Source organism: Euwallacea similis, chromosome 26, assembly GCF_039881205.1.
Source record: "Euwallacea similis isolate ESF13 chromosome 26, ESF131.1, whole genome shotgun sequence".
NCBI classification, from domain to species: Eukaryota; Metazoa; Arthropoda; class Insecta; order Coleoptera; family Curculionidae; genus Euwallacea; species Euwallacea similis.
Window position 1 is genome coordinate 1,434,311 of NC_089634.1, and position 22,731 is coordinate 1,457,041.

At 37.0% G+C, this 22,731-nt stretch overlaps 4 protein-coding genes across 5 annotated transcripts in view; 2 read left to right on the forward strand and 2 right to left on the reverse strand.

Moving 5' to 3' along the window:
* The window catches only part of Glut4EF (Glucose transporter 4 enhancer factor), a 29,934-nt gene extending 20,819 nt beyond the window's left edge, over positions 1-9,115 (forward strand). Inside the window, exons 5-6 of one of the 2 annotated variants that reach the window (XM_066402446.1) lie at positions 2,624-2,721; positions 5,626-9,115. In XM_066402446.1, coding sequence (XP_066258543.1) covers positions 2,624-2,721; positions 5,626-5,983 — 456 coding nt within the window. In that variant the 3' untranslated portion in view covers positions 5,984-9,115. Of the gene's footprint in view, positions 1-2,620; positions 2,722-5,625 lie in introns of both variants that reach the window. The other variant, XM_066402445.1, reaches the window with a different exon arrangement.
* Positions 9,116-9,642: 527 nt separating this feature from the next.
* Positions 9,643-13,444, reverse strand: LOC136416980 (golgin subfamily A member 2-like). The gene is made up of 5 exons (XM_066402430.1): positions 13,315-13,444; positions 11,747-13,147; positions 11,393-11,606; positions 10,699-11,174; positions 9,643-10,644 (listed from the first exon to the last, which is right to left on the reverse strand). Exons 1-5 carry the CDS (start codon positions 13,366-13,368, stop codon positions 9,724-9,726), a joined length of 3,066 nt encoding a protein of 1,021 aa, XP_066258527.1. The 5' UTR covers positions 13,369-13,444; the 3' UTR covers positions 9,643-9,723.
* A 784-nt stretch (positions 13,445-14,228) lies between these two features.
* On the forward strand, positions 14,229-17,078 carry LOC136416981 (probable ATP-dependent RNA helicase DDX23). The gene is made up of 4 exons (XM_066402431.1): positions 14,229-15,878; positions 16,060-16,228; positions 16,285-16,679; positions 16,739-17,078. The coding sequence occupies exons 1-4, from the start codon at positions 14,321-14,323 to the stop codon at positions 16,954-16,956; spliced, it is 2,340 nt and encodes a 779-aa protein (XP_066258528.1). The 5' UTR covers positions 14,229-14,320; the 3' UTR covers positions 16,957-17,078.
* A 409-nt stretch (positions 17,079-17,487) lies between these two features.
* On the reverse strand, positions 17,488-22,428 carry ana1 (anastral spindle 1). Its single transcript, XM_066402428.1, has 4 exons — positions 20,978-22,428; positions 20,610-20,889; positions 20,380-20,518; positions 17,488-20,103 (listed from the first exon to the last, which is right to left on the reverse strand). The coding sequence occupies exons 1-4, from the start codon at positions 22,246-22,248 to the stop codon at positions 17,594-17,596; spliced, it is 4,200 nt and encodes a 1,399-aa protein (XP_066258525.1). The 5' UTR covers positions 22,249-22,428; the 3' UTR covers positions 17,488-17,593.
* Positions 22,429-22,731: the final 303 nt, after the last annotated feature.

The following is a 22,731-nucleotide window of genomic DNA, read 5'->3' on the forward strand; positions in this document are numbered from 1 at the left end:
ACTAGTCAAAGGGGCCAGCAGCAAACCAGCACTGGAGGCCAACACGGCGAAGACGTGACGTCAGTCACAAAGAACATATATATGTATATATATATATATATATATATATACAGAGTCAACTGAGAAGGGAGACCGGGGCCATTGACCCTTCAATGTTTACATCGCAATAGGGATGGCCCTGAAGTGCGGCCGTACCATTCCGATGTTGCCGAGTTGATTGGATTCATTAGATCCAGATGACAACCTATCAGTAATTATTTTTATCAAACCACTTTTGATTCTGACGGTGGTAGTTGTTAAGATTATCCTGGATTTAATACATCTGAAAACTGGATATGGATGAGGAAAGAGGAACTGTGTAATGAGAAGAGGCAACGTGGTTAATCAGAAAGGCTGAGCATTTGTTGTTGTTTGTACCGGCTTCTTAGGCAGGGAACCACGTGGTTGGACGGGCAATGACTTCTATGGACGGTCACTGTTTACGCGCCAAAACCATGGGTGACGCGTCTTAGAAAATCACCAAAAATTTCACCGATACTCTCAACTTCCGCAACCATATTTGAACAGGAAGTAGTAGTAGTATCCCGTATCTGTATCGTTGCGCTCAGTTCCTTCGTGTTTCACATGCACAATCTAACATAATGATGCAGTTGGTAATTTATTCTTCGAGCAAACTCTAATAGGGTACCCGCCGCCATGAAACAATAACAACACAAACAACGCGCATTATATTACAAATTACTACCTTTGTTATAGGTCGGTGTAGCACAATTTTCCTACGCCCCTGGAATTAGCCGAGCATCGAACTCCTACTAAATGGAGCAACAGGTAAGAGAGGGACAGCTGCATCACCAAATCAAGGCGATCCCAGAAGTAAGATTCAACAACCCCGAGATTTGTCGGTTCGTAGACCTGGTTCAAGGCCGGAAGGTTTGGGTTCTGAGGTTTTTTTTTTGGGTTTTCGAGGGTAATAACACTCGTCTGCGTATATTAGGAAAATACGGACCAGGTACTCCTGCTCAATCTTCGAAGAAAAAAAACAGTGATGAGGGTTTTGGGCTTCTCTATAAGCGAATTGGAATGCATGCATAAAGTTAGAGAAACGCACAGATATACGAAATTCATACGTGTTCATGGCAATTACGCGTGAGAATAATAACGGTTAATGAGCAGGTACTTTGCAAATAATATCAGACTTGGTATACAAGAAAATTATGGCTTACGGTCGTTTTAACAGCAGCAGTGCTATCGACAGAATTTCATTCCTAGAATTCTACGTATTATGCCTTTTTCCCTTGGAAATAATTATGATATCAACGAAATGAAGACAAAAACTAGATCGAATATATGCACATGAAATAGTCGCCATGTGTACCACAACTTCACTCGGTAGGTAAATACAGGTAGGCATAAACCCGATGATGTAATATAATCATTGGCAAAAAATCACTAATTTAAAGACATCCGTAATTGAAACAATAGCGATGATGTAACTTAACATTGACCTAAAATTAGCTGCACCACAACTATCGCCTACTACCTAGTTCGCTTGCCACGCGCGAGAGACAACAGTTATTATAATATCGCAACTCAATTATGATGTTTCCACAGCTAATGACGTCATGTAATATAGAGCGAAGCAAGACAAAGATGACAATTTGCAAAAAATTGAGCCGCATTTGGAATTTCAAATAGTCAGCGACCTGAAACAAAGAACTAGCGCAACGAATAGAGACGATGCTATATTGTTTGCTCTCCATCTCTGTTGCAGCGCTGGATCGAAGACCGCTATGACGCTCAGCCACCAGTCGATATGTTTATAGACAAAGCCACGTGCTTGCACAGCGTTGCCAAGTCCTCATTTCCATTAACAAACCGTGTCTCAATAATTATTTTTGATTTGATGGTGTTAGTGACACGGTTACCCAACTATACGTACGTTGTAACTTTTTATTCATTTTTAGTGTTTGTATATATATATATATATATATATATATATATATATATATATATATATATTATATTATATTATATTTCTTTTGCTACACAAAAAGGTTATTATCCCGAGCAGGTACCCAGACAACTGGAAAAAATAACAGTTTGCTCTGTATCTTTGGTAGTAAGTTACTTTGACCCCTATCACGCCTGTTTAACGCTTTGCGTGTCCTCAAGCTACAATCTTGTCCAAAAACGATTGCGTGATGCATTTCCCGAGTGAACGAACGCCAGTCAGCTGCCAGTCATAACTGTCAACCCGAAAGCGTAATTTACAGTTCCAATACAGAGGGACGTCAGACACAAATTTATAGCCTCTTCCTCTATTTAATAAAATATACTAATGTAAATTTAGTGCCATTCATGCGGGGCAACAGAGAACAAAATGTCAAAGCCAAAAACGGCAACAAAGGACGTGAACCGCCAAGGACAAAGGATTTGCCCGATTTTGGCCCCTGCAGCGGGGTTCCGTTGGGGCGAGTCGGACGCGGCTCCAGTGCTCCACAGGGCCGACGTTGCCACCTGTTTAATGTTGTTGCGGAATGTGGAATCCATTAATCAATATCACGCGGCAACACAAAGACAAGAGTTTATTTGTTGATCATACGGATTTTTTTTGTTTCAGCAGAACGTCACCCGGGTAGTGTTCCAGTGCACGTTCAGAGGATGTACCAAATCCTCCAACACTTGCGATGATATCGAGAGCCACGTGCGGAACGAACACAAGTAAGTGTGGCGTACAAAAATTAAAAAATGAAAATAAAACCTGGTAAAACAACCAACAAAAAGACAATACACTTCATTCTCCTGCATTAACACCGCTTGGGACTTTCTGAAGAATCTCGATGAAGTAGAAACGAGTATTACTTATTCGATTACTTAAAATCTAAGCATGACTTGCTGCTTTTGCGCGATGATTGCACTTGCGTGTCAAATTAATTACAAAGTTACTGAAAACTATAATGGTTACACACACACTTCCTATGGTAGATACTTCAACGATCACAATGTTAAATGCGAGAAATAGACAGTTCCCAGGGAGAGGTATGTACTATATAATAACCCCCATTAATGTTTGATTTTTCATTAATGCATTATGCTGAGCGTGTTGTGATTGGTGAGACGCAGCTGACAGTGGCCATGACGGCTTGCATTTAACTAAATCGCAACACCTACGCTTGACACGTAATCACTATCTGTCCCTTATACTCAATTTATGACGTAGGAGTTTTCATACTCCGGTTGAAATGTAAATTTACTTAGAATAAGTAGAGTGATTTTTAAATTGAAATAGAAACGTTATAATTTTTGTTTTTTGTCCGAAATGCGATGGAAAATGTTATGCCGTAAATATCGGACGTTAATTACAGAAATTCGTAAACGTGAATAGGGCGTCGATGAAACAATTTTCGGATGTCTTTCAAAATGTTTGGCGGCACCACTAAAGGTCAAGACTCATGAAACCATAGTTATCATCACCCATCTAACTAACAGTTGAATAATTGATCTCAAACGTGTCTATGATATTTCAAGACCCATTTTAGGTGTTCTTTGAGATTACCTCTGGCATAAGTTTGTAACACAAAATGGCGGCTTAACGAATATTTAAATTTACTATTGCCAGCAAATAGGCAAACTAAATACAAACAAGTAAATAATATAGGCGCAGTTGTCGAAAAACATTGCCGGCATTAGAAAACATCTTGTGATATATTAATGATTCTGTTTTATTTACTTACCATGATGAAGCACAAAAACGCCGGAGCTTTTTCGGGATCGTCAAGAAAAGTTACATTAAAGTGGTCCTAACTTTCAGTCGGGACTTACAGAGAACACCCACATATAGTCGTAAAACACTTCCGCATTTGGATATTAAGTTAGAACTCGGCATTAGTTCGATTTATTTGGAGAAAAATTAAACTTATCGTTACCGAAAACCGATTCAAAACTAATATTAAAGGAATGTATTCTTTCGTAGAAGATAGAAGCAAAAAACAAAAAAACCTACACCAACTGGCCAATCAGAGAAGAGTATATGAAATGCGAATATTTATTTCACGGTTTTACACGATTGGACTATCGGCATCTGCCCCATGTCTCATTAGATAGATATAGATAGGCAACCCACAATATATCTCAGATTACCCATTTATTTATATTAAACAGTTGAATTAGCTAGTTTGCTCTTTTTCAACTTTGTAATAATTCTTCTTGAATATGAAAATGAGTCTTGCTGTGTACAGATTATTTATTTTATGTTTGAGTGACACCAACCACAGATTTTTACTGGAATATATAGCTTCACAGATATCCTCATGCGTAATAATTATTCAATAAATAAAGCAAGGGACAGAATTTAAATTTATGAATTTGTTTGCTACTTCTTTTATTACATATATAGTTATTCCTTTTTTTGACCTCCTTGAGCAAGATAGGTCGGTACCTTTTGTGGTTCCACACCACAAAGCAATCATGTTTATTGTCGATAAAGTAATTTTAATGCCACCTTATTTTCTTTGTACACTATTTTAATAATCATTTGTATATCAAAATAAATAAATTAAGTGGTTTTATGATCAATAAATGGCTGTGTAATCTTTTCTTAAGTAAATTTCCATAGGTTCAAAGTTTAATCTTGACAATATGGTGAATAAAATCTCTTTTAATAATAACTCAAGCCTTTATTACAAAATTGAATGATGATCTGATATGTGACTTTTGCTCATGTTTTTTGGATTAAACCAAGAATTGTAAGCATGAATCACTCGCGACTAGCAACATCATCCAAAAGGCAAATACAAAAATGAAAAAAAATTTATTTTCAGCTGTAAAAAAGATGTTTAAGCTCGTCCATTCTTGAATACAATAATCTGTTTTTTTCTCTGGGAATTCAATCAGGAGAGTTCCTCTGATCCGAGCTCGCCGCATTCATAAATTTAACTTTTGGCACGCCCCTGCCAATTTGTAAGCGCTTAAACAGCTCCCAAGGCTGTTGTAGCAACAAACGTTTACGAGCTCATCCAAAAGAATTGCGTAATTTGTAAACAATTTGCCGGTTTTGCATAAACAACAATATAAGTCATAGACGATATAATGATACTAACAGCGATTTTCTACTATGTAGGTTAGTAGACTGTCTGGCGTTGAAAGTATGTTATATATTACTCGCACATTGTTGCACATATACATACTGCATAAATTAAAAGACTAGCATCGTACCAATCTCAACTTTGCTTTCAACACCTGTTCAACAGAATTTTATATAACCACCTTCGTCTTCTAATATTTCAGCTAAAGCGGGTGATCAAAGGGAACTAACAATACAAAAAGAGGCTCTTATGGGACCTAATACACAGAGCGAGTAGAAAGTTCAATTTGAATTGCTCTTGTTCGATCAAAATATTTGTTATACGACGCAAAATGATCATGCTCGCATCCAAGGTTGGCGTCGTTCTGACAGCCTTGGACCGTTATAGTAGCGAATTCCGGTACCACCGAAAACGCTAACGCTTTAGCTTGTTGTGACTGACCCTGAATGCCCGAAAATATGTTCCGTTAATCGTTTTTTTAAGTTATCTATTACCTAATAAAAGTTGCATTAAAATTTAATGGAGCCATGTTTTTTTTCAGCGTTTCTCCCAGAGAAGAAGAATTTTACTATACGGAGATTGAGCTAGGCCTAACGAGCCCGCCACCGACCCTGTCCCATCGTGACATGGCCCGTCCACCTCACGAGGATCCGGATTACCAGCGCCAGCTGGTAGGCAACATGCGTCAGAGCCTATTGTCCGGTCCCACGCCCATCCCTCAAAGTCCCCACAAGTTGCTGAAGCTCTCGCCGCGGCCCCACAGCCCCAAAATGCCCATTTCGCCTCGCAGAGTGCGAGGCGAAAACAAGAAATGCAGAAAGGTCTACGGCATGGACCACAGGGAGCAATGGTGTACCCAATGCAAGTGGAAGAAGGCCTGCTCGCGTTTCGGAGACTGAACGGGGTCTCTGTCCATGTGTTCTTTACCATATTTTGTAAACGGGGCCGGGAGCCCCCGATCTCAAACCGACTAAAGTACAAGAGACTTATTTTCCGTGTCGTTGTAAGGTACTTAGCCAGGAAGAGGAGGTTTTTGGGTCCTTGCGACTAGCCCCAGATGAAACCGACCATACCTAGGAGTGTAAGAGCTGAAGATTCGTGTGATATTTCTGTGTTACTAGCCATAAGACACTATAATCACTTGGGGCAGACGCTCTTACACTCGTTTGATTTGTCAGGACAAACACTTATTAGTTCTTGGGCCTAAAATACAATTTAACAATCAAAATAGCAATAGTCAGGCTTATTATAATGCACCACACGACAGTAATTCACATTGGGATATGATATGGAGACGTTCGTTTCATTGAGGGTATTTACTTAAGTTGCCTGACACTGCCAAATTAAAAAGGTTTTTGGTTAAAATGGACATGCGCACTGACCATCAGACGTCCATTTGAGACTGAAGTTTAGCACTAGAATCTTCCTGAGCTAAAAAATATCGACTGGACAAACGTTTTTTGAATATATATACCGTTTAAGCAATCATTTTTGTATTAGTATTTTAAGCATGTTTTATCGTGTTTATTCGTTATTTTTACATCTATTATTACGGTCATTATCATCTTAGTCGTGTAATGGTTTTTGTAGTTATATTATTGTTGCCTCCCAGTTGAGATTAAATGACAAATAATAATATGAGTGTTAAGATCCAACAGTACGTATTATTAAGGGTTTTAACATAGTAATGGTGTTCGGTTCAGAGGATCAGATTTTGGCCGATGCGCGGAATACGCCAAAACCTCCTCCTATAGTTATTGCTGTATAAGACGATCTCAAACATGATATTGTGAACGTCGCGCTACTTTACCTTAAAAAAGAATATATTGAAGGTGAAACTCAAAATACATACGTATATTGAAGCCATATTAGAGCACTCTTTCCTCTCTTCTCTGTGTAGGTTGTGCTTTACTCTTGCGGGGCCCTCGATCCGGCCTCTAGACTCGGATAAGTCGAGAAAAGTGAATTTACTGCCATTTTAATAATCTGAAAGGCTTTCGGTGTTTATATAGTAGTAATTTACAAATAATTAAGGGCAAAAGCTCAAGTTTTTAAATTTAATGTGAGATTTCCCTCTAATTTTATTATTGTTGAGTAGTTTTTACTTTTTGTGTATATTTTTGTTAATACATTAAGATTATATTTATTTGAGTTCCCCTCATGACAAAGTTGTTCTGTTGAAGCTCTCATCGATGAAACCAAATTTCTGGTCAGTATACTCAAGCGGATCAAAGAAAAGGATGATGTTGAGTCTCCACCCACACTGAGTTGTACACGTAAGATGGTCCATTACCTCGTCTTAAATCCAAAAGGTTTTGGAAAAAAAGTTTAATCTAAAAGTTATTTATTTTTAAATGTTTTCAAAGTTACAGGGTAGTCCAGAAAACCGTAACGTGACGATTGTTTTTTTTTTTTAATGAAATACTCTATATTTTGTTGTGGACACTAATTCTGTTTGTAATTATAAGAATTTTTTTATTACAAAATATGAAACATTTCTAGCAGTTTTTGAAGTAATTCAGTTTAAAGTAAAGTTCTAAAGAAAAATCAATTCCTGAAAATTCTCAAATGTACAAAGTATTAATTTAATCGTTTAAGAGCTTGCCCAGTTGAAAACAAGGGATGGTTCTATTAGAAAATATTTTTAATTTTCGATCAATTTTATACGAGATGTGAAAAATAATTCAAACTTTTCACATTTCAAGTGCTTCAAACTCGAGTTTTTTCAATGGGGTACCCTGTTTTTTTTTTTTAATAAAATCTTTTGATTCCCTTTCAAATGATATACATATATTTGTTATATATCTAAACCGAAGAGATCTTACATGCCTTGCTGAAAATATTATCAATCACCATTTTTTTAATTTAAATTATCGATTACATATTTATCATTAAATTAATTTACAATTATTTTGACACCCCGTATAAAATTTGTCAAAAATAAGAATATAAAGAATTTTCAAAAGTTTATTTTTCTTTCGATCTTGACTTTAAATTGAATTAACTCAAAAACTACTAAACATTTTTATATATTTTGTAATAACGAAAAATACTTTTAATTACAAGCAGAATTAATATCCATAATAAAATATAGGGTATTCTGTTTAAAAAAATGTAATTTTGTCACGACATAGTTTCCTGGACCACCTTATAATTTCGAAAATATAAAAAAATAAAAATTCACAAAAAACTGAATACCTTTTATATTAAACTTTCTTTTTTAACCTTAAGGTTTTTGGGACAATATATTGAATTATCTTACGTGAACCACCCTGTACATAATATATTTGTTAAGGTAGTAAGCATTCAGGTCCTTCACTTTTTTAATCTTCGGCCGTTACAATTAATTATTACAACCAAACGAGCCTAATTTTGCAATATTTTCCAAAAGTCTACCTCATTTTACCTTATTATTTATTTGGCAGTTTTATTGAAATTTAACGGATTTTATAGAACTCCGAACGGGTTAAGAACACCATTTTCAAATTGTACCGTACGCTATTGTAAAAATAGTATTTCCGAATTCGGCTTTGATTTTTCCTTTAAAAGCAATTCTATTAATAGAAAATTTTGTTATGATAGTGAGTTCTAAAAAAGCATATTATAGATTTTCTTTTTGGAGAGATAATGACGCACTGAATTGTATGATATCATTACAATCCCCACAGAATACCAAAACCCGCACGCGCTGTACGTTTCTTTACTTTAAATAATTTATTTTTCAGAGTATTCATATACATTATTATACCTTCTGTATTTTGTAACGTTAATTTATTGTTAAGTTTTACATTATATGTCTATACATATAGATTTATAAGTCGCTATACCTATAGAGAACCATATTTTAGACAGATCATTTCTATACATAAAACGTAATTACTTTGTAAGTCGAAATAAGACATTAAGTTTTAATAAGTTGGAAAATATCGATAAGTGTGTATAATCAGAGTTAATAAGTATATTATCGTCGTGAAGAGAGCGAACTTTTTGATTAAAATTTATTAAATAAAGCGTATCTATTATCATATAAATGTGTTTTTTCTTTGGCATCAAATAATTCCGATATTTTCGAGAGTAGCAAGGAAACAAAGAGTAATTTCCGAATTCCTGGAGCGGTTGGTTGAGTTAACCGTAAATCATGGTGACGCTCCCGTTTTTCGGCACAGATTAGTTTCTTATGGGGTATTGCTTTGCTGATATTTTTTTATTCATTTAAATTGAACCAAATTTGTTTTTTTAGATCATACATTTAGGTAATAGATTTGACTAATTTTCTACCCCAAAAAAGGAGAAGTTGAAACAGCAATAACTGTTACCAGTCCATCTAATCCAATGCAATACAACATTCGCAATCGATATAATGTAGATAAAACTGCGTTCGCCATATTTTCAAGAAACATTGTTCTTACCGTGCAATTTCATACCTTTGTTCTGTCGCTTATTCATCAAATACAATCTAAACAACACAAATCAAAAACAACCAAAAATATTACCTTTGAACTTAGAAATGTTTTCCTCATTACTTCAACTATGATTTGCCTAAGTAAAACACCTCTAATTGAGGATATAAATGTATTAATAATGAGCACCAATTATACATAAAACAATATATAAAATTATCCTGAAATACCTCTATATTCTACACTGTAATCAACTGTCCCGAACACCATGGACAGTGATGAAAACTCTCATCAGGCTCGACTAAATTGCTGCTCTTTATCTCTGTGAGCAGCGTAATAATTTCATCCGCAGTCTCCTTATCATCTCCCACTTTGCTTGTAACAATAGCACCAACTTCCTCCTCTTTCTTCAGTTTAGAATGCTCTTCAATCACCTCATCTGGTACCAGTTTTTTAATAAGTTCGTTTAGCTTGTTCAGCTTAATTTTCACTTGCTCTCTATCATTGGCCAATTGTTTCAATTGCTGGTCCTTTTCTAGCGCTCTTTGTTTCAACACCATCCTCTGATGCTGGTACAAGGCCACGTATTCCCCGATGGTTTCAGTTTCCCCTTGTAGCTGCAACACTATGTGCTCCAGCCGTTGCTTTTCATCCGAAAGATCAGCTATCTCTTGCATCGTCCTTTTCACTTTCTCTTCCAAATACTTCATCACATTTTCCTTATCTAGAACGTTTTCATTGGTGTCAATTCCTTCTACTACCTCGTCACTGCCAGTTCTAAGTCTATTGACCTCATTGGATAGTTGCGTGATCTTCTCTCTGGCTTCTTGCAAATCTACACCTTCTTCAGCCTGCTTTGAGTCCTCCCTTAATTTTGCGATGGTTTGTTTGGCTTCCAGGAGCTCTTGTTGTAAAATATGAGCAGAATTGTCGTGGGCTTCGTAATGTCTCAGCCGGTCTTCCAATTGTTCGTATTGTAATGCCTGACGAGTCATATTTTCCGATGACTCGCGCAATTTCAGAAGCTCATGATCTTTTATTTCGATCGCGTCGGCCATTGAGTGAAGCGTGGTTTCGGTTTTTTGGAGTTTTTCCAATAATTCCTTGTTGGTTTGCTGTTGTGCTTTCAGGTTCTCTGTTAGCTCCACCTTATCATTGTCCTAGAGAATGCATTAAGTGAACAAAAAATAAAATAATATCTTCATTATACTTACCATCTTCATCACCACCTCTTGCATACCCTCCAATTGCAGCTTCAGCTCTTTATTTTGCTGTATTGCCATGGAAGCAGCCACTTTGTCGCTCTCCATAGTCGCCAGCAATTTCACACTGTCAGGTTGATTGCCCCTTAACTGCTCTACCAAACTTTCTAGCTGAGCAATGGAGTCAGTTTTAGCATCCAGCTCTTTCAAGAGTAAATCTTTCTCATTACACACTTTAGTATAATTTTCTTCAACTGTAGTTTTCTCAATCTGCATTTGAACACATAGCTCGCGAGACTTTTCCAGATCATTTTTCAGCTCTATAGAACTGGAGCTGCGAGTTGCAAATGCAACTTGTTCATTCTGCAAGCTTTGCAATTGCTTTTCTAAGGCACCAATGTGTTTAATTCTATCCTGCTCCTGCTGTAATAGTTTCTCCTTATCTTGTTGAAGTCGTTCTAGTTTCGAAGACAAATTGACGACTTGGGCTAGAAGTAAACTGTTGTTATAATCCTAAAGTTTGGTCCATACAGAAGCAACATTTGTCATTGCTGTTATGTTTCAAGAAAGACTATGATATAGACATTATGTCAAGTCACATTAAGTGGTACATTAATATTAAGAGAGACAAGAAATATAGTTCAGCAATTTGACACTAAAGGTTATTTCTGTGTAAATTATCATTAGAGAGTAAATAAATATTAACCATTGAGTTGCTGGGCATATTGTTGATATTGGAAAGTAGACTCATCTCGTTCTTTTATTGTTGACTGAAGCATTTGATTTAGATTAGTTATTTCACTCTCTAGGGTGAATTTTTCTTGAGTCAACTGTTCAATTTGGGGGTCCACTCCCAAAGCTCCTCCAGAGGCCAGTTGCTGGATTTTAACTTCAGCCAAGGCAAGCTTGTTTTTCACGCTCTAAAATATATTGATTGAAGATAGTAAAGCAAGGAAAAATGTCGCCAAAAAAACCTTAACAATTTTTTCACTTAAATTGAATATTCCATATCAGTCAAAAGCCATTTACTTGATCTAAAACAATATAAATAAATACTCACTTTATTCTCTTCTAGCAACTTAACATTCTCTTCTTCAGTATTCTTCAGCTTTTCCCTGACCTCCAGCAAATCCTGTGCCAGTTCATCTTTCTGTTCCTTCAACACAATGTACTCTTGCCTCAAATTATCCAAAGCGCTGCTGTACTGCTCACCCAAACTTTCTGATTTAAGCTTTTCAGATTTTAAACTATTCAATTCTCTTTCCATATCGGCTACCCGGCTCCTCGATGCTTTCAATCTAGCTTGCAGTTCCTCACAATCAGTAGTTTTCTGCCTGCAGGTTATTTCATACTGACTTAGATTTGAGGAGAGTTCAGTTTTTTCAGCTATAAGAAGCCCGATTGTTTGCAGATGGTTTTGCAAGTCACCCTTTAGTTGAGCAATTTCTTGAGAACTGTGCAAGTCCGTTTTAGCCAGAGATCCACTTTCCAGCTGAAGAATTCGGGATTGCAGTTGATTGTTGATAGTTCTCAATTGGTCTGACTGCAATCTCTCAGTTTCCAAATTGGCTGCAAGTTCAATGTTTCGTTTTTCTAAGTCTGTTATAGAACCATTTGTTGAGTATTCATAACTTGGCTCAATCATTTGAGCTAATTGGTCTGATAACTGTTTTAAACTTTCTACATTTGAATGTTGCACCTCCCGTTTAGCTTCAATAGTGGATGTCTCAATTTGATCATTTGTAGTGCAAATATCTTCTTTTACAGCTTGAGAAGTTCCACTGGCTCCTAAATAATCAAACAATTTTTCATTGTCAGATGATGAAACCACAGTATCTTGGTTGTACTGCATTAGTGGGTAACACTTATTATTGGCAGCTGTCTTTGCAAACTCCCTTAAGTGTGCTTCATTTACCTCTATTTCAGGATAATTTTGACACACAACATCTTCATCTTGTATCACTTGTGGAGCTGCCCTAATGGTATCCACTTCCTTTGCTTTAGGAAAAAGCTTATAGTCCTCGTTGCTTGAGTAGGGTTGGCCCAAAAATTCGGCATTATAAGTTGTGTTGTCAAAATATCTGGGCATTCCTATGGCTTCATCATTTTCCTCTTCTTGTGATGTATTAAAGTATGTCAATAAATGAGTACTTTCTTCATTATAAGGTTTAGTTTTTGCAACATCGTTTTTGGATGGTATGCTGTCAAAGAAGGCAGCAGAGGTGGTTACATCAGAGAAATAATTGGGAAGAGTTGCAGGTTCATCAGTTAGAATTGAATCTTTGATTTCAGAAGCAAATGAGTCTGCAGGAGGTTCCAAAGGATTAAGAAAGTCATTTACAGCAATGACATCAATTGGGGTGGTTCTGTTGCTTGAGTCATTTGAATTACCTTGATTTAAGGAGGCTTTTGGAATGTTACCTTCATTTCTTTTTTTCTTTAATTCTTGTAGTTCTTTGAACTAGAAAAACATATATATATGAAGGATGCAAATGACAAGATATAGATGATGATGTGGCCACATAAATATTTGCTAAATGAATTTTTGTGAAAGCTTTTTAATGGCACAGAGGCACATTTTGAACAACTGAGATAAAAGGTCGGAAGCAGAATAAGCATTCAACTTACCCGTTTTTTAGTATTTGCCAATTTCAGCCTTTTATCTACTGTAACTTCTGCCATGGTAATGAATTTTCTGGGGGTATCAAGAGGCTAAAGTACTCTTTTTTTTCTTATTTGTGCACTTGTTTGTTAAATGGAAAAATAGGTAGAGCAGTTCGAGAATTAGTAAGTTACCATAAACTATCCAGAAATACGTAAATCAAAGGATTAAAAGTAAAATAATAGGAAACTTTTCTGTTTTTATTTTGCATTTTAGGCATACTTTTGTAAAACTCGACATACTAACGTCACCTCTAACAGCTGTTACGTGTCGCTGTCAGTGTCATATAAATTGCGAATTTTATTTAGATTTTTCACTTAATTATAATTTATTTTCTTCTCGAACCTGCAAGTTTTTTAATCATTCATAACATTAGTTTTATATTTCTATTACTACATTTCTCTGAGAATTTAATTTTAAATGAATTAAGCTGTATAACGCTATTTTTATATCACCAACTTTATATTCCGCGTATTTATTGCTTCTATCTCACTAATGCTCGTTAAAAAGTGCATTAAAAGTAAAATAATAACATCTTCGGCAGACATTTCTAACTTCATGTTAATTTTTAGGCATTCAGTAAAGTTACGAGCCATGAAGAAACAAGGCAACAATGCTTTTTCATTCATTTCTTTCTTGCTTATCATCCGCTGACCATTGTTAATTATAATGGTGACGAAGAAAATCAATGAACTAAAAGTAAATATAAATATACATCGATGTATTGTTGTAGAACAGCATCATTAAAGTATCAGATATACATTCAAAATTGACTCTTTCATCTGACGTTGCCGCTTCATACGTCATAGCTTGAAGCATTTAAGTTAAAATCGATGACATTTTGACGTAGATTGGCACCCAGACTTGTGTTTGGGTTGGTTTAGGGAACGGGATGGTTATAGATATTGAAGCCAAATTTGTATCTAAAAAGTAAAAAATATCCCATTTTTTATTTCTGAAACCACCATTACAATGGGTAACGACAAGAAACGTCGCTCTCGTAGTAAAGATCGCATGGAAAAAGAGAGGGACACCAAACGATTGAGGCGGTCCCGTTCGAAAAGCAAAGAACGAGGATACAAAAGGCACAGGTCTAGGTCTAGGGACAGGTACGATCGGCGAGATCTTAGGGATGATAGACGGGACAGAGACGATAAGTATGAAAAAGAAAATAAAGATAAATACAAGAGTGATAGAGATCGGAAGGAAGACAAGAAAGCCAAAGACACCAGAAAGTCACCGTTTCCTGAGGTGTCTGAAACAAAACCAGAGGTCAAACCTGAAATCAAGGACGAAGCTGCTGTAAAAAAAGAGCCTCTATCACTAGAAGAACTGCTTGCAAAAAAGAAGGCTGAGGAGGCTACAAAAAGTAAGCCAGTATTTTTAACTAAAGAGCAAAGGGCTGCTGAAGCCTTGAAACGACGCCAAGAAGAAGTGGAACGGCAAAAAAAAGTACAGGATGAAGAACGTAAAATAATACAAACCATGCAGGTAAGCCGGCAAGAGGACAAGAAGGATGATAGAGACAGAGATAGGCGAGCTAGGGATCGAGAAAGGGAGGAAGAAAAACAGAAAGATAAGGACAAGGAAAAGGAACAAGATGCAATAAAAGAACGTTATTTGGGATTGATTAAGAAGAAACGTAGGGTAAGGAGACTGAATGATAGAAAGTTTGTTTTTGACTGGGATGCAGGTGAAGACACTTCATTAGATTATAATCCCTTGTACAAAGAGAAACATCAAGTTCAATTTTTTGGACGAGGCAACTTGGCAGGCATTGACATTAAAGCCCAAAAAAGAGATCAAAGTAAATTCTATGGAGAATTGTTGGAGACTCGTAGGACTGAAGCTGAAAAGGCACAGGAGAAAGTTCGGTTGAAGAAGGTGAAGCGAAAAGAAGAAAAGCAGCTATGGGATGACCGGCACTGGTCTGAAAAAGACAAGGATGAAATGACTGAGAGAGATTGGCGAATATTCCGAGAAGACTACAATATAACCATAAAAGGAGGAAAAATTCCAGAACCAATTCGTTCCTGGTCTGAATCAGGGATTCACAAAGATCTGCAGGAAATTGTGGACAAGATCGGTTATAAAGATCCCACTCCCATTCAAAGACAAGCCATTCCTATTGGAATGCAAAACCGGGATATTATTGGTGTGGCAGAAACAGGTTCTGGAAAAACTCTAGCTTTCCTTATCCCACTTTTGTCATGGATTCAATCTCTACCAAAAATTGAACGAAATGAAGTTGCAGATCAAGGTCCTTATGCAATAATATTGGCTCCCACTCGTGAATTGGCCCAGCAAATCGAAGAAGAAACAGTGAAATTTGGACAACCACTAGGAATTAGGACAGTGGTTGTTGTAGGAGGTTTGAGCAGAGAGGAGCAAGGTTTTAGGTTGAGGATGGGGTGTGAGATTGTCATAGCCACTCCTGGACGTTTGATAGATGTGCTGGAGAACAGGTACTTGGTCCTCAACCAGTGTACTTATATTGTGTTGGATGAAGCTGATAGGATGATAGATTTGGGTGAGTTTTTGTTTCATTGTTGTGATTCATTAAGGTCACAATTTAAAAAATAATTACTCTATAAAGGTCTATAAAGGTCTATATACATTCTGCTTCAAACTATTTATCTATATTAGTGGTAGATAGCCCTAAACTATTCTGAATAGTAAATAAAGTATAATTGATATTATTATTTAAATAGGATTTGAACCTGATGTACAAAAAATTTTGGAATACATGCCTGTGTCTAATTTGAAGCCAGACAATGATGATGCTGAAGACAGCAAGATACTACTGGCCAACTACAACAGCAGAAAGAAGTATAGGCAAACGGTGATGTTTACAGCCACCATGCCTCCAGCTGTAGAGAGGCAAGCATTTTGCTGGCTTTTTAGCTATTTTTAAATGTAACTATCTCTATATTTAGGTTAGCAAGAACTTATCTTCGAAGACCAGCAGTGGTATACATAGGCTCCATAGGCAAGCCTACTGAAAGAGTAGAACAAATTGTCCATATTGTTGGTGAAAATGATAAGAGAAGGAAACTCATGGAGTATCTTTCCAAAGGAGTGGATCCACCAATCATTATATTCGTTAACCAGAAAAAGGGTGCAGATGTGTTGGCGAAAGGTCTGGAGAAACTTGGCTATAATGCGTGTACGTTGCATGGTGGTAAAGGGCAAGAGCAAAGAGAATATGCCTTGGCCAGCCTTAAGTCTGGTGCCAAGGACATATTGGTTGCCACTGATGTGGCTGGAAGAGGTATTGATATTAAGGATGTTTCAATGGTCATCAATTATGATATGGCCAAGACTATTGAAGGTAAATCATCAATTTATTTTTTTAATTTAATGCAATGTTATCAAATTTCTTTTCTGCAGATTACACGCATCGCATAGGTCGTACCGGCCGTGCAGGCAAAACCGGAGTTGCAGTCAGTTTCTGTACTAACGACGATTCTGCTTTGTTCTATGACTTGAAGCAAATGCTGCTTTCATCACCAGTTTCCACGTGCCCGCCTGAGCTGATGAACCACGCTGAATGCCAGAACAAACCCAATCAACCCAAGAGACGCCGAGATGAAATGATTTTTGCATAAAATAACTAATTTTTGTATATACGTTAGAATATTGTTTTTTTTTACAAATCGTTGAAAAAGTTGTAGCAGATTGGCATTTAGTTCAGAAAAGATAGTTTAGAGTTATTCCCTAAAGGGGTTAAAGATTATTAAAGGCCATAACACAAATTTCTGTTTGCCCTGCTGTAAGTTGTCTTATTAAAAAATAAAACCAGATTCAATAAGTGGTTTCACAAGAATATACCTCATAACGCTATGTGAATACAAAACAAACGGCACTTCATTTGTCTTCAAGTCACATGTTGAATACTATACTACATCGAATTTAAATTTGTCATTATTAGAGGCTCTTAGATTGTGATTGGAAAAAACTTTCCCCGTGTGTGCGGTCACATCCTTAACGTCTTTTATTTTTAAAAGTCCATCGTAGATTTCACTCATTCTTTACAGTTTAGGCTGTGAAACGTTGAGAATGGAATCGTTTACCGAATAAAATTAAAGAGACAGAAAATTGTTTAGAACGATCCTGCCATAGGGCACATAAATTATAGATACTATAAAAATATTGGTATATTACGAAATAGATTTACAACACTTATAAAATTACTATCAACAAACAGTGATCATGATTAACATCAACTATTACAATTAAATTATGTCAGTCGGACGGAGAACTTTTACTTAATGACAATTCATCGCCCAAACTCCTGAAGGTCCGTTTAGACTGCTCTCCAGAGGTGCTACGCACCGAGGAAATATCCGAAGCACCGGTAAACAGCTGCTGTTGTTCCTCTTTAGATTGGTTCATGGTACTTTTACTCGACATCACCGGGGTGGAAGTGCGCTGTTTCGTCTTTTCCGCACTGGAAGTCGCCTGAATTGCCGACAATTCTGAACAATCTCGCACGAAACTTGCTGAACTCGCCTCCGATTTATTCAAACTACTCGAAGAAACTTTATTTTCTAGTTTTTTCTTCAAAAACTCTTTCAAACTCGCTTCACTGGCACTCGTTCTCGAGCTTTTCTTCTCCTTCAAGCTCAAATCACTGGAACTAGAGGTCAAAGCTAAAGCCTCCTGCGTTTTGTGTAAGGTGGGAATGGCCCACTCCATACCGATACTTTTCAACATGGTTTCAATGCTTTTCATGTCGCTGCCGCTTGAACTTGAGGTCAACATTGAGGTGCCAATATTGGTGCAAGTGCTTTCGATGCAAGTCAACGATTTGCTGGAATCCGACTGCAATAAAGCCTCTGCAACAGCTTCCTTCATGTTTAACTTCGAAGTATTGGGGCTTACTTTATTTGATAATTGACTGTCGGCTTCTGCAATGGTCGATAGTTCATGAGGCATCAAGGAAATATTTCCGTTAAATTTCTTGGCTGTGATGAGGCCCTTGGAGGGAGGAGGTCGCCGTTTTGTTTCGTTATAACCTTCAGGCTCTGGTTCCAGAATCGGCAGTTTAGGAATGTCCACAAGGAATTGCACAAAAGGTTTTCCAGGTTTTAAGTCTTTCTGAGGTTCCTGCTGATGTATGAGGCGTTGCAGGCGATCAACAAATTCTTGATCTGGCTGTTGTTCTTCAGCCTCAGATTGAACTTGGTCCTGTCTGAATTCCCGTAACTTCTCCGCCAAACTCATGTCAATTTCCAGAAGCCTTTTATTTAGCTCCTCTTCGTCCATGCTAACAGTTGAACTCGTCTCTTTTAACTTGTCCCCAGTGGGGGGAAATTCAAAGTATTTCGTGGAGCTATTGTCTTTATCCTCACTAAAAATGGGACTAATTAACGGGGGGCTTTCGATCATTTGAATTTTCTCCCGCCTTAACTGTTCAATCATTGCGGCTAAATTGGCGATACGCTTGATGCATGAATCAGTTACATTGGCGTACTGAGACAAAAGCTCCGTGGTGATTTTCTCCGCCTCTGGAGTTGTGCCAACGTTGGATTTTCCCGAAGTCTCCGTGGAAGAATTTTGCGGGGCCAACGTCCCTTCAAGAGTCAAATCGTTGACCTGTTTAAGAACGTTTTCAACTGCTGCCAAAGGGTGATTTGTTTCCATCTCGATGACGCTTTGACTAGGAGTTTGTACATCACTAGAGGATGCTCCTAGATCATCAACGGTATTCTTAGACATGGTCAGTAAGCGTTTGATGTAGTTTAGTAGCTGATCGTTAGGTATGTTGGTTTGTCGCGGTTTTTTTCTCGTATTGTAAAAGCTAAAGCTGGATTCTGAGGTACCAGGCTTTGTGTAGTCTGGAGGGCTGAAGTAGGAAGTACTGGAAGTTGTTGTGGAATTTTTGCTCAGTTGCTCCTTCCAAGATGCCTCCCGGCTCTTGCTGGTGGTAGATTCCCCAACATGCTCTTTTTTCTCGCTTGGAACCCAGTTTTCTTTTTCGTATATTTTAAATGGTTTTTTTTCTGGAACTTTTTCAATCTTCCTTGGCGATTTATCCATTTTTTTTGGCTTATCTTTTAAAGTTTCTTGAACAGCACTCTCACTTTTAGGAGGTAGTTTCTCTTTCCCAGGCAACACCTCTACTTTAGGCCCTTTGTCTTCCTCTCCAAGCTTAATTAAAATCTTGCAAATTTCTTCTGAAGGAGATCTGGCATCACAATCACAAGGCATATGGGTTTTTGAGCATACTTTCATATCTTGAAACTCTTTCTGTGGTACTTCACTCCTAAGTAGAGTGGAGGATGATTGTTCTTTAGTAGATTTTGGGGTAGTCTGAGTGCTAGTGTTCTGCAGAATTAACACCTTTGATCTAGACTTCTTCACCTTTTTATGCTTTAGCATTTTAGTTTGCTTCTCTTTCTTTTTCTTGCTATCCGTAGAAGTGTTACTAGTATCATTTTCCTCCACTCTTCTTCTTTTGTTCTCTTTGCTTTTTTTAGGTTTCTCCTCTTCCCTGTCGTCGCTAAACGAAGGTAAATCTCCCAGTAAGGCATTGATACTATCATCTTTGGGCAGCGCTTTAATTTCATTAATTAACTGCTCCTTCTGAAGTTTCAAGCTCTTCAATAATTGCTTCAACTTCTCCTTACTGTCTTCCGGTTTCTGAACAGTGAACGCTTTAATAATTTCCTGGACTTCTTCAGCCGAAAACATGGTTTTCGGAGGAAAGTCCGTATCCCATTTACCCAACTTCAATGATCTGGGATCGTCACCTAAACACAGATAGATTTATATTTATTTCTAGGGAATGATTAAGTACACCATAGTAAATGTTGTCAAATAAGAAAGATACGATTTTTCAAACAATTTATTAATTAATATTTTAATTATTTATTTTTATTAATATAGCATCAGTATAATTGATAATTAATTTGTAAAAACATGGAGAAAAAACTCTCTTATTATGCAACAAGATATTTTAGGTGTAATCAATTTTTTTGAAGTAATTAAGCACGTCTTGAAAATAAAATTAGAAGGTAGTTACTTACGATCGATAATTTTAAACGGCTCATTTGATTTAGGTTCTTCAGGATTACGCCGAGGGATGGTCACAACACGCGGTTTTAGGTCGGGAATTGCTTGCAAATAGGCATTTTCTAGTCTATTTTGACGTTCCTGCTCGCGCTCCTTAAAACAGAATATTAGCAAGAGGTTCAAATTCGGTGGCATACAATCTCAAATGTTTAATGAATCTCATAATAAAAGAACCAGTCATTACCTTTAGCCTCTCATCCGACATGTGATATTCTGGCTTATCACTTCCAATCTGTGAAATATGCTCCTTGCGTTGTAACATTGGCAGTTGCTTCATTAGTTCTTCATAATCCCTACGTACTCTTTCTCTTTCTAAGGCTTTATTGCCGCGTTCTGTGGCTTCTCTATCTCGTTGTTTTATTTTTTCCATTTGCTCTCTTTCTGATGTTATATTAGACATTACTTCAATATTTTCAGAGCCTATCCGTCCAACTTGTGATGTAAATGGTTTATCACTAGTGAACCTATAATGAATCATTTATAACCTCTACTGTGTATGTTCAATTGTCTTTTCCTTTAAATATAGAAAGAAGTTGCCAATTGCCTACTAACCTGTTTTGATAATCATAATGCCTCACTTTTTCCTCTCCTCCAGTTACTTTCCCAAGGGTTATTCCTGTTTCTTTCAACATCACTGGTGGCTTAACAGGAATATCTTGCTGTTGTCTTAGTTCTTCGTTTGCAATAGAAGAATCAGTTTTGGTCTGACTCTTAAATCTACACTTGCAACTTTTCTTCTCAGTTAAGTCTGTTTGCACTGCTGCTGATTTTACTTTATTATCTTTGCAAGGGCATTTAGTGAGTTTCTTAGTGCAAATGCAATCTTCGCTGCTAAGTTCTAAGGGATCTTTTGGAGCTTTAATTACAAATGCTGAGTCCTCCTTTGCAAATTTTGAAGTCTCAAACACCTGAGGTATGGGGTCATTAAAAAAATCACACAAATCTGGTTCTGTAGCCATGAAGCGTCTCTGCTTTATTCTATCTGAGATTCTAGTGTCTTCTGCAGCTAATTTTGGTTTATTTCTAAAATCTTCAATTAATCTCTTGCGCTCCTCAGCTGCATCTTTATAATTCTTTTCAACTTCCTTTGGGGGAACCTCGGAGCTGTCTGAGGAACATTCACAAAATCCTTCACTGTCATTATCTGTAGTTTCCTCTTGAATATTTGGCAAATGCTTTGAGGAGTCTGAGCTGGATGCCTCACAAAAGTCTGAATCTTCAGGAATACTTATGTTAATGTCTGCACTGGATGATTTGTTCTTTTTGATCTTTGATAATTCATGCTTTTTAGGGCTCTTGCGCTTCATGGAGCACACCATAGCAGCTCTAGTATTTTCAATGTCTCTGACAAGCTTTTTCTGCTGTAGTGGAACAGCTTGTTTAAAACTTTGCTCATTCTTTTGGACTTGTAGTTTAGTTTCAGCTGACTTGCCTCGAGCTTTGGTAATTTCTTCATTTCTCAGTCTTTGATTTTCCAGAATTTCACTCTCATCCGCATACTTCTCTGCTTCTTTGTGTCCTATTCCTATTTCATCAAGGGCGTCCAGATATTGGTTGTGAAGTTCGAGCAGTTTTCGATTTTGCCAGTTTTTCAGTTGCTCCTTGCCCTCCTTCTCAATTTGCCCTAACTGGCGTTTCTTTTCCCTTTGCACTTTTTTCCTGACCTTCTCAGCCTGCTCTTTGGACTGTTGCCTAACTTGTTCCAGTCTCAACAATCTCCGTTTGTCGAATTCTTTCTTTGCTTCTTGGGGATCTCCTGAAGTGATCATTTTGCCTCTTTTAATACTTACAGGGTTTCCAGTCACCGTTACATTAATGGACATTTCGGGTGATTACTCAATGGTTTTATTTAAAGTTTTATGTGAGACTTGTAGAGTATGAGGTAGAGAGTATTCTTAGGTCAAGATTATTGTATTTTGAAGTTTTAAAAGTTTCAAATCTTCATAGTAAAGTTCAGGAATTTATTAATTTTCATCATGACAACAAAACAAACAACAATTTTTATGACGCAGATGACACTAATGAACAGTTAAAGTTATATCACTTTCGATACAGCAAGCGCCGAAAGGGGAGAAAGTCCATTATGTATGAATTTTAAAGTGGCAACGCTGTATGGTAGGGCGACTGTATTCCACGTTATTAGAACCGTTTGAAGTACTAATTTTCATAAGAAAAGCCACTGCAACAAATTGCAATTTTGATTAAAAAATTTTGACAATGCTTAGCACCAAAGTATACACATATAGGGTCTCCCGAGTCAGACAATGTCCATTTTTTGGTCCGAAAAATATTATAAAAAACCTGAA